The following is a 12,657-nucleotide window of genomic DNA, read 5'->3' as shown; positions in this document are numbered from 1 at the left end:
CACTCTAGAGCCCACGTGCCACAAGTACTGAAGCCCGCATGCCTAGAGCCTGTGCTCTGCAACAAGAGAAGCCACTGCAATGAGAAGCCCACACATCGCAACAAAGAGTAGCCTCCGCTTGCCAGAACTAGAGAAAGCCCATGTGCAGCAGCAAAGACCCAACGCAGCCAAATAAATAAATTTATTAAAAAAAGATACATGCACCCCAATGCTCACTGCAGCACTATTTACAATAGCCAAGACATGGAAGCAACCTAAATGTCCATCAACAGAGGAATGGATAAAGAAAATGTGGTACATATATACTACGGAATATTACTCAGCCATAAAAAAGAATGAAACAATGGCATTTGCAGCAACATGGATGGACCTAGAGATTGTCACACTGAGTGAACTAAGTCAGACAGAGAAAGACAAATATCATATAAGGACCTACTGATTAGCACAGGGAACTCTACTCAATGCTCTGTAATGACCTATATGGGAAAAGAATCTAAAAAAGAGTGGATATACGTATAGGTATAACTGATTCACTTTACTGTACACCTGAAACTAACACAACATTGTAAAAAAAAAAAAAAAAAAAAAAAGAATGTGTTGACAATTTAAAAAAATGTAATTTGCTTCTATCTAACAGTATTAATTAAGTAATCATTTTTAAACTAATTAAAACTTATTTGAAAATGTATAATTCATAAAAATGCAAAGGATAGACAGCAATAAGGAAAGTCTTTAAAATTTGATATACGTACCCCTGGAATAAAAGTCAGTCTATTACCATCCATCCAAAATTCTTTCAATCCACTTAGCTGCTCAAGTACTTCAGGCTATTTAGATCGGGGGGAGGGGGGAATATATTAATTTACTTGAATACATTTAGTTGGCAAAAGAAGCTCCCCTGGGAATTTCTAATGATAAGTTTCACTTTAAAAAATTAGGAGGAAAAAAAAAAAGCAGAGCCAAGACTCAAGCCTTTCTACTATATTATAGTTATTACACAAATATTACTAAACAGATATTCCATAACAGATTACATAAAACTCCTTTAAGCTTTTGATTACATAACAGGCTCAAGTATTTATACAATTAATAAATAAAACAAGACCCATTACTTTCAAGAATACAATAAAAAGATACTCTCAATCATTATCTGTAAAAAGATGTAGACTTTTAGGGAATCTTAAAAAAAAAAAGAAAGAAAGATATTCTCTGATGACCTAGAGGGAGGAAAAAAGAAATAAGGCAATATACATCCTAAAAGTCCAATAATAAGGGAAAGGTAAGTAAACCAAGGCATAATCATATGATAAGCATATTATGTTATCTTCAGCTTCCTGCAATTGCATGGTAGAATACTGTTCATAACATGATGTTGAGGACCAAAAAATTTAAAAGATGTAGTGGACTTTGGTATTCAGGCAAAATTTGCTCTTAGGTATTCACCCTTGGAGGCTCTTCTGAATGGATCCTTTGAAGATATTTCTGTCATCCCACAAACCTGTGTCCAATCATTGACAGTATGATGGCATGGAGTGTCATCATATCTAATCACCATAATAACATGAGTAATACATAAAAGGCATGTCATTCAGATTTACTGTTAACATTAAGTATAGATAAGAATTCTAGGTTTAAATTGTATTAAAAGAAATCTCTTTCTGTGCTTTACCTGTTACAATTCTAATAGTAATTTTTTTTTAATGTGTAATGTTGGAAGATGGAAATGGTACAAAAATTAATGATTCTGAATGATGCTCTGATTCATAAAATAAACAATAATTTAGAATTTTCAAATAGTTAATATGGAAATAGATTAATACATATAAGACAAATATTGAGAAAATGTACAATAGTTAGATAATTTAGGAAGCACAGAATATTTATTCATTTTTTCTCAAGGAGTAAAAACTTCTACAACACAGAGTAAAAGTCATCATATACCAGCTTCAATTAAAATATCATAAAGAATATAAAATAGCATATTTTAGAAAAAAACATGGGATACCCAAAACCACCATGCTCCTCCAGTGACTTCAGCTGAAAAGCTGTCTATTTAGCGAGCAAATGTACAATACAATATCCAAAGGGCAATCATGCAGCTGGCAGTGCTGAGAAATTCTTGTTCTTAAGACTATCATTTGGAACTTAACAGCAATTTAAAAAAAAGAGCTTGTAAACATAATGTAAAAATTTTAATGATGATGATATTATTGTTAATGAATTCCTCTTCAAAAAACTATCTAGCTTATTTTTCTGAGTTCTCTTGGAGCAATGACTGAAGACAAAAAAACTGCTTACATACTTCTTTCCTTTTTGATTTAGCATCATACTACTTTGCATACAAAGCAAAAACACGATCCTGAGGTCTCATTACCAACTTGAAAATAATAGTTGTTTCACTCAATGTTTTCCTTTTAGCTATTAAGTAAAATTATAGAGAAGTACTTTATCATGAGTAAATTCCTAAACAATACTCCCATGGAGTTATTTTTGACTCACAAGTACTTTTCCTGATGCATTCTAGTCTGATGAAACTTTTACCCTTATAATCTTTCAAAGTTTCTACTTCCTGTGCCTAAAAACTTTTAAATACCTTTTCTATGGGTTTCTCATTAATTTTACATTTTTACCGTCACTCCTTTCAGATGTTGTTATCTGTTTAATTTTCCCTGTTAAAAAATTTCCTATCTTGTCTCCCTAAAATATGTGTACATCTTTACCCAATTTTATACTTTACAAATGCAGAGAAATAAACACATTAATTTTCACATTTTGCTCTTGATCAAATGAAAAGACTTATGGATAGTGAGGGTGGTGAGAACTTACCACTTCTGTGAATTCATTACTTCCCAAATCCAGTCTTTCCAGCTGGGTCAGTCTATTCATGGTTCTATGCACAATGGATTAATAAAGAATTAAGTATACAAAAATATCAATTACATGGAATCTTTTAAAATTTATAGTGTAAAATATTCTTTTGTATTATCTAATAACATACAGGCTTTCAAATGTTGATAAAATAAAAATAATAATTTTCTAAGAAAAAAGTCATATTTAATTTCTAAATAAAATGAAATAAGTTATCAATTATTCTCTAATTTTGCCTTCTCATCAGGTTATTTCTATTCTTAAGAAGTAATTGCAGTAAATTTAAACCCCCAGTCCAGAATACGAGTAATTGATTTTCCATTTTTTCCACAAAATAAATTTTCAGATAGTATAAATTAACTAATGATTAGATTGTTTGGCAGCTTCATATGAATTACCATTTTTCAAGACTGGTGATATATTTGTAAAACTTTAAGATAATTAACTGAAAATTAACATTCAAAATTCCAAGAACAGTAAATATTACATTGTTCCCCACATTTTCAAATTAAATTCAATATAATTCAAAATAAAGTTTTACATGAATCACAAATATAATTTGTAGACTGCATTTATTTTAAATTAAAGCTACAATATACCATTTTTAACTTCCAACTTAATACCAACATATCTCTGCAACTACAGAAACTTGAAGAATGTACAAACTGATTTCATGATGAAATAAACTAAGTTGTATTTTTATAGCTCCTTCAATGAAGGCACTTTTTAAACTAAACTAATTTCTAATTAATTCAAACACATATTTATATTCTTAAATTATTATTTTTAGAAAAACCTATTATTTAATAGGTTGAGGTGCTACCAGCTACCCAGATAAGGAACTACATTAATTTTTTTTCTAATTTTTAATTTTTAAATTTTTTTTTGGCAATGCCGCATGGCTTGCGGGAGTTCCCCAACCAGGGATTGAACCTGGGCCACAGCAGTGAAAGCACCAAATTCTAACCACTAGACCACCAGGGAACTCCCTAGGAACACATTAAATTTTTCTAGGATATGACAAAATGATGGCAAAATACAATCTTCATATTATCAATATATCAATATGTTAATTAGGAAATTAACACCATTAAAAACCAACAGACTCCTTAAATTATGACTCAAGAACACAGATTATTTTTATTGTCTCTTGAAATTCAACAAATTAGTAATAATAAGTAAAATAAAACTTGATTAAATTTATCTGGCTTTTTAGTGAAAAAAAAAATAAGAATACATATCATAATTGTAATGTAATTATGTTACTGACCTACCATTAGAGAAAGCTAATTTTCCCTAACCCTTCTATTTAAAATATGCCATTCTATCAACACTAATTTAATTCATCTCCCAACATCAATTTTTCTCAAAGCTGCTTTATTTAACTCTGGTTTACTGAGTGCCTATTCTCAGGTTCTATGAGGTACTATAATTCTACCTCCCTTACTCACATCTGTCTTTGTCCTGAAAACCTGTAAATTAGTACCAATTTGCTTTATAACAAAGCGAAAAGGTGTTTCCAGGATCTTTCTCAAGAAAGATTAGATACTAACTCCTATGTCCATAATACTATACCAGGCCAACGTTTGAGAAAGGTAAAGAGGGCTGCGAGGAGGGGGTAAGATTGAAAGAAGAAAACATGGTCTTATTTTTCTTAATTCAGTATTCTTATAATGACAAGATAACACAGAAAATTCACATGCAGCAATTAAACACTTTATATCAACAAGGGTAAGTTATTTTTTAAAAAGGGTACAAAAGAAAAGCAGTGCACTAGAAAATTCAATTACAAACAATATCGTTAGAAATTTAAGTTTTAAAACTGATTTAGGAAAATGTGAATGACACAGATACGTAATAAAAAAGAGGAAATACACTGTTAAATTCTAAAAGCATCTCCATCGCAACTTGCTGTAGCTAACACTGGCAACTTTGGTCTTACTCATACACCTCAAAAATCTATCTAAGGGCTTCCCTGGTGGCGCAGTGGTTGAGAATCTGCCTGCCAATGCAGGGGACACGGGTTCGGGCCCTGGTCTAGGAAGATCCCACATGCTGCAGAGCAACTAGGCCCGTGAGCCACAGCTACTGAGCCTGCGCGTCTGGAGCCTGTGCTCCGCAACAAGAGAGGCCGCGATCGTAAGAGGCCCGCGCACCGCGATGAAGAGTGGCCCCCACTTGCCACAACTAGAGAAAGCCCTCGCACAGAAACGAAGACCCAACACAGCCATAAATAAATAATAAATAAATAAATAATTTTTTAAAAAAAATTTAAAAAAAAAATCTAAGACACAAAATTTCATCTTTTCATTTTCATTTCATTTTTACGTCTATTCATTTAAGATCCAGCTTCCTACTTCAAGGAGAAAGTAAAAACAATATCCCTCAAATTTCATCCTGTTTGTCTCTAAAATTCCTTTGTACTTAACTCATTTTTACCTTCTCTTCTGTCTCAGAGGAAAAATATACATCCTTTGTGTTCTTTGTACTGTGCTCTCCAGTATTAAGATGGTATTAAATTTCATTTAACTGCGTATTTAAAACAGCTTTCCCACTGTTCTAATCTTGGATCATAAAAAGGTCCACTCACATAACCTGAATGCACATGACTTTCCTAACATGTAAAATTGTGGCCTCTTTATAGTTTGTGAGGCCTCAAATATTTTAATCATGTCTTAAAAAGAAAGCAGTAAAGAATTATATTTGCAAATACACTGAGAGAGCCCAATCTGAAGTTAAATAAAGACTTAAAATAGAAGGAGTTAAAATAAGTGAATTACCTATGATATCAGAGACACCATATTAATTGTAGGCTTAGATGTTTCAGTAAACAATTTACACCTTGTTTATTCAAATCTCTTAGCAGTCAAGTTCTGAGCTAAGGAGTCATCAATGCCAATACCAAGTCTGTAAAAATTTAAACCTTTTTGAATTTTAATATGGATAATTCCCACTTTAATTTATACTCACAACCATCACCATAAACTCTAATCAATCCAGTCTTCTGGGAATCAAAACCAGATATGCTCCTTGCCCTCAAAGCCTTACACTCATGGGGGGGTGGGGGTGGGGAGGAGGAAGGACCAAGTACATGTGCCCATGGGAATATGCTGGTCAGGTAAGACAAGAGTAAAATGTATTTTAAAAATTAGGCTAATGCAGTAAATGTCATAACAGATATAAGTAAAATGCTACAGAAGTTGAGTAAACAGAACAACTAACTCCTGGAGAACTGAAGATGCTTCTATCAAGAGGTGACAACTCTTGACAAATAAACTACAACAGGAGTCTGAGAAGTTTTCTGTAAGGGTCAGATATTTTAGGCTTTGCATAAAGTCTCTGTCACAACTACTTGACTCTACCACTGTAGAGCAAAAGCAGACATAGACAATATGTAAATGAATGAATGTGGTTCTGGTGAAACTATTTACAATAAGTAGGCTCTGGGGCAGATTTAGCCAGTCTGTAGTTTGCCATTACCTAAACTGTAAAAATGCAGCAGTGAATCAGGGTGTTTTAAGACATTTCTTCAATAAATGGACATAGACCAGTGCATTTTGAGTTTGTGTATCTGTTTTAGTTTTATCTTATTTGCTCTTGGACTACCATCTCCTCTTGATGTTAGCTTACCAGTAGGGGGCCCTCCATCCTATTTCCAATTTACAACAGACTAAAACCAAACAAGTTCTGAAAACTTAAGAGTTACCAGACTTTACATGAAGACCTTATGAGTCTCTCTAATGAGTACTATGTAAGAGCTCTAGTATAGAAATGGGGATCTTTATTTGGGACTCAGGTGGGCTTTACATACTTATTATTCTGACCTTTGTCACACAAGACTGAGTTCCAGAGAGCTATGAAATCACTATTAAATACCAACAGATATACAGACTTTTATATTGAACACCACTAATTAATACACAAAGACCACAAATGTCAGTCTTTTAAAATAATTTGCACTCACATTTTAGATATTAAAAAGTTAATATTTCTCTAAGGATTTAAGAATTTAAAATTCTAAACTAAATTTCACAAAGGATAGCACCTTTACTTACTTTGGCAACATTTTCAACTGGTTTTCTCTAAGTTCTAATATCTGGAGTTTAGTTAATCTGCAAAACAAATAAAATAAATCAAGCATGTATGACAAAGATAAAGAATTTAATTAACAAATTAATGCAATCCTCTAAAATTTTAAAGCAACCAATATTTATCGTGTAATTACAACGTGCAGAATATTGTATTAAAAATTACACAGAGGGCTTCCCTGGTGGCGCAGTGGTTGAGAATCTGCCTGCCAATACAGGGGACACGGGTTCGAGCCCTGGTCTGGGAAGATCCCACATGCCGCGAAGCAACTAGGCCCGTGAACCACAACTACTGAGCCTGCGCGTCTGGAGCCTGTGCTCCGCAACAAGAGAGGCCGCGATAGTGAGAGGCCCGCGCACCGCGATGAAGAGTGGCCCCGCTTGCAGCAACCAGAGAAAGCCCTCGCACAGAAACGAAGACCCAACACAGCCAAAATAAATTAATTAATTAATTAATATTTTTTTAAAAATTACACAGAAATATAAAAGAAGAAAAGACTATTTTTGCTCCTCAGAATTAATTGCGGGGGGGGGGATAAACACTTCTTGACATATCCAAAGCACAAAATAACTGTCCCCTAATATCCATCCTAACGAACTTCATGCATTTTTCTGAAAAAACCTCCCCAGATTATTAGTCATTAGTAGATTACAGAACAATAATTTAACTCTAGGGTTGAGCTCTGAGAGAGAAAAATAAAGAAACACAAGGGAACATGGAAAAGGAGAAAATCCTCTGGCACTTCAGTGATGCACATTCCAATAAAATTAGAGGATAAATGAGCAGATGAACTGGTCCAGAGGTGCTCACTAATGCTACAACAGCAATCATATTACAACATACAATGTATGAAGTCAGCAGGCTGTATACATTAAACTTGCACAGTGTTACATGTCAAATACATTTCAATTTTAAAAGGGGTCCAAATACCAGATACAGAAGAGAAATCTGACAAGTACATGACATGCATATAAGTATACACATACATAAACATGTATGTATATACATATATGTGTACATACATACATATATATGTGCATGTATGTAAATATATAAAGCATTATAACGTGGTTCCCACAGGACAGTCACTGGGCTGCAATGACACCCAAAATTCTTTTTTCTTTTTTGAAATACAATTGACAAACAACATTGTTAGTTTCAGGTGTACAACATAATGATTCGATATTTGTATGTACAGTTGACCCTTGAACAACATAGACATCAGAAGTCCAATGGGACAGAGTAACCGCTTGAGCTAAAGCCGGCCCATAGCTGACCCTTGAACAACATGGGTTTGAACTGTGCAAATCCACTTATACACAGATTTTTTTCAACAGTAAATACTATGGTACCACACGATCTGTGGTTGGTTCAATCTGCGGATTTGGAACCTTGGATACTAAGGAACTACGGATATGGAGGGCCAACTATAAGTTATATGTGGATTTTTGACTGTGTGGAAGATCAGCACCCCTAATCCATGCATTGTTCCAGGGTCAACTATATTGTGAAATGGTCACCACAAAAAGTCTAGTTAACATCTGTCACTATACACAGTTACAAAATTTTTTTTTTCTTGAGATGAGAACTTTTAAGATCTATTCTCTTAGAAACTTTCAAATACCACACAATACAGTATGGTTAACTATAGTCACCATGTTGTACATTACATCCCCATGATTTATTTATTTTATAACTGGAAGTTTGTACCTTTTGACCACCTTCACCCATTTTGCCCACCCCCGCCCCCTCACCTCTGGCAACCACCAATCTTTTCTCTGGTATCTATGAGCTTGGGGTTTTGGTGGTTTTTTTAAGATTTCACATATAAGTGAGATCATATGGTATTTGTCTTCAAGACAAAAAGATGACTACCATATTAACATGTATTTGGATAGCATTTCCTCTAGCAATTAATCTAAACACAATAATAATTTGATAACTATTGTTCATTTACTGATTCATTTTTCCATTAGAAAAATTACTCAGGGACTACAGTATGACAAGAATCGGTCTAAGTTCAAGCAGGGAGCAATGGGGTGGACCCCAGAAACACATTTTTCTTTTCTCCAGAACTTTGATTCCAGTGAAGACAGATAAACCAATAATTAGATCATTTAAAAAAATGTGTAAGTGCTAAGAATAAAGCATTCTATATCAAATATGCAAAAATTATCCCAATTTAAATAAACTCCCTAATTTTACATACTTTGAAACCAAGTGTTAAATTACGTTTTTCTTTTAAATTTTCACTGCTTATTTCTATTTGGGAAAATAAATTCCAAGACAAAATAACAAGTTCTGAAGAAACTATTAAAAACGACAATGCTTGGAAATAATTACAAAAGAAGAGCCTATGAAACTGTAATTAATAGTATTACTAAAGCAACTTGTAGTTTTGTAAACTTTACAAGAGCTAACAAGAGAAGGTTCTAGAAGAAACTGTAACTTACCTGCCAAAATTAGCTGGCAAGAACTCTAGGAAAGCGTCATTCAGATATAACTGGGTTAGGTTTAACAGCTGAGAAAATCCATCAGGAAGCCTAGGTAAAATAAACCAGAATTTAAATTTAATTCATATACAGAATTTTAGTCTCTTATTAAAACCTGTCTAAGAAACTGTCTAACCAACACATGTTCTTAACAGATAACAGTCACCTCTTCACTTTTATGAGTGATCCTCAAATTGAGATTTGCCTTTTATAATAACTTACCTGTTTCAATGTTTACACCTTCATCATTTTGTAAAAAGGAAGTAAGGCAATATTTGTCTCAATAAGATAAAATCTGCACGTAACAGTCAACTATGAATGAGCCACAACACACAGAAATGTATTCAGGCCATGACTATGATATCAGCAGACACTCTTGAAATTCACCTTATCTAACACCAATCCAAGGGACTAGACAAAGAATTCTAAACTTTGACAGTATTGACTTTTGGGGCTGGATAATTCTGTGTTGTCAGGAGGCTGTCTTCTGCATTGTAGGATGTTTAACAGCAACCCTAGCCTCTGACCCACTAGAAGCCAGCAGCACTGTCCACCACCACAAGTTGTGAAAACCAAAAAATGTCTCTAGAATTTACCAAATAGCCATAAGAGCAAAACAGTCCCTATTTGAGAAACACTGGTTTAGATTATTTTCAATTTCAATATTTGGTCCCTAAATAATCAAATAAAGATTGTATAATTTTATAATGACCAAATGGAAAGAAATAATATTAAAAGCTGAATGACATTTAAGATCATATAAGAACCTATAAGTAGCTTTACTTTTATTTCCTCTGGCTTACAAAAGAAATTACAAATCTAGAACTTGATGCTAGAGGAATATTTTCAGATGAAGGTAAAACATCATCTTTACATGTTTGTCCTTTACATGTTTGCCTATGTTTGGAAAAACTCGTTAAATACAATACTGTAATATGTGAAAGCTGGTTTCAACTTTCAACTTAGCTATACTAAGCTATGCTTCACACTATTCACCTTTTGCTTCATCATTCCATTTTTGCAAAATTTAACAGCTTTGGTCTAAGAAAGCATTCTGCTTAAAGGCATTACCATCATAAAAGAATATATGTGACCTCTGATATATAGTACAACCAATCACATGGCTTTTCTCTTTTTTTGTTGTTTTTACCTTTTTGACCTTTCGGTTTCTTTTATTCTTTTCAAAAGTTTGAGTGTGCCACACACATTGGATTTGCAGGTGAAGACATTTTTATATTGTGCAAGTAACACTGAGCTAGGAGACCTGGATTCTAGTCTCATTTCTGACATTTACTATCTTTGAGACTTGGGGAAAAGCACTTGCCTTATCTGTATGGATGTCAAATTTACCTCTGTAATATATGGAGTTAGAAAGAGTAATTAAAAGGCTCCTTTTTAATCTAACTAAAATTTTGTGCAGATTTCAGATTGGTATTAACTGTTCATTAAAATGTAGAAAGTAATATTCTACTATATCATACTTGCTTTATTCACAAAGGTAACTTTTAATTCAACAGAGAAGAACTCACTTGGAAATAGGATTTACACTGGCCTCCACAACTGTCAAAACTTTACAATTTTTTATATTTTCTGGAAACTCCTGTATCCCTAGAAAATGAACAAATAATCAATGATCAAGTGAAAAGAATCTATTACAAAGGAAAAAATCATAATGATATTAATAATTAATGTACACTTTTCAGATTCAAAATTTACCAACTGAGCAGATTCTTGATAAATTGACAACACCAACGTCAAACGAACAGAACCATCTGCACAACAATTTCTCTTCACTCTTTTGCCTCTTTATGACTAGTGCTAATTATCTTGTTTAGTTTTGCCTTCCTTTCCTTTTCCCAGCTCTTCTGAAAATCAGTGCCTTCTCTATGTGGTATTAAGGACACAAAATTCAGAACAATTAAGCATTCTTTGTTTTTTCACATAAAAAGAGGCATTAATTTTTTTAAAATTTTTATTGGAGTATAGTTGATTTACAATGTATCAGTTTCTGCTGTACAGTAAAATAAGTCAGTTATACATATACATATATCTACTCTTTTTTAGATTATTTTCCCATATAGGTCATTACAGAGTATTAAGAAGAGTTCCCTGTGCTATACAGTAGGTTCTTATTGGTTATCTATTTTTTATATAGTAGTGTGTATAAAAGAGGCATTACTTCTTAACTGCTGGGCTCCAGACTGAGCTGGTCCCTAATACATACAGGATAACAAAGCTGAAAGCAAAGCTGAAGATAGAAGAGGTAGAAAATATGTATCAGATATGCCAGTGGATATGCCTGATGCAGTTGTACACCAATACTTCTGTAAAATACAACACAAATGTGACAAGTCAAATTATGGTAGAAGTTTCTTAGCACTTAATCTTATCTCTTCAACTTATCTTAGCAAAAATATAGCAACAATAATTTGTGAACTAGCAACAATCCATAGAGAAACTTTAAGTAGTACTGTTCTAATCTAGACTAGAGGAATGCGAATTAATAACTTCAAAAAATATTACAAAAATTCTGTGTTATAAAACTCATTCCTCCACTAACATAACATGAATATCAAAAGGGCTGACACTAGAGGATTATTTAAGGCTCTTTCAACTTCATTGATGTATGATTCTAAGCAAGTTTACCACAGTGCCCAAGTATAGAATTTCAGATAATGAAAAAATGAATGATACAAAATCAACTGGCAAATATTACAGTAATAACTGATCAGTCAAAACTCATCAATGGATGCTAAAATTAGTGGGTTAAAGAATGAAGAAAAACAGTATACATTTATATAGTCTCAAAGTTTCTCTCCCCAAAATACTTATTAATTTTAAGAGGGGGAAAAAGTGAAGAAATCTCATAGGCACCACTTAAACTGTTTCAAAGTTAGCATCAGCAGTTCACAGCATCATCACGGGGCAACTAATCTTAAGACGCACTGAGAAGGGGTGCAGCATCTACTGTCGTGTTCCTGCCCCAAACACCCAACCTGAATTGAATCATAAGCAAACATCAAACAAATCCAAATTAAGGGAAATCCTATACAGCTGGACAGTAATCTTCAAAACTCTCTGGGTCTAAAAAGATAAAGACAAAGAAAAACTGAAGAACTACCCAGGTAAGAGGAGATCAAAGAGAACTGACTGTGATAAATATCCAAACCTACTTCACACACACACACACACACACACACACACACAC

General features: G+C 33.4%; 1 protein-coding gene across 13 annotated transcripts in view; it reads right to left on the bottom strand.

Moving 5' to 3' along the window:
• Positions 1-12,657, bottom strand: part of ERBIN (erbb2 interacting protein) — a 110,919-nt gene that overhangs the window by 41,356 nt on the left and 56,906 nt on the right. For all 13 annotated transcript variants that reach the window (XR_005019455.1, XM_036848760.1, XM_036848756.1 and 10 more), the window contains exons 5-9: positions 10,979-11,057; positions 9,411-9,500; positions 6,924-6,980; positions 2,827-2,890; positions 753-827 (exon numbers count right to left, since the gene is read on the bottom strand). Coding sequence is in view for 12 of the 13 variants with exons in the window: in XM_036848760.1 (XP_036704655.1) it covers positions 753-827; positions 2,827-2,890; positions 6,924-6,980; positions 9,411-9,500; positions 10,979-11,057 (365 nt within the window). In the remaining variant the exon portion in view is untranslated. The remainder of the gene's footprint in view (positions 1-752; positions 828-2,826; positions 2,891-6,923; positions 6,981-9,410; positions 9,501-10,978; positions 11,058-12,657) is intronic.

The sequence above is a fragment of the Balaenoptera musculus genome, chromosome 3 (assembly GCF_009873245.2).
Source record: "Balaenoptera musculus isolate JJ_BM4_2016_0621 chromosome 3, mBalMus1.pri.v3, whole genome shotgun sequence".
NCBI classification, from domain to species: Eukaryota; Metazoa; Chordata; class Mammalia; order Artiodactyla; family Balaenopteridae; genus Balaenoptera; species Balaenoptera musculus.
This window is presented reverse-complemented; position numbering and strand designations above follow the sequence as displayed.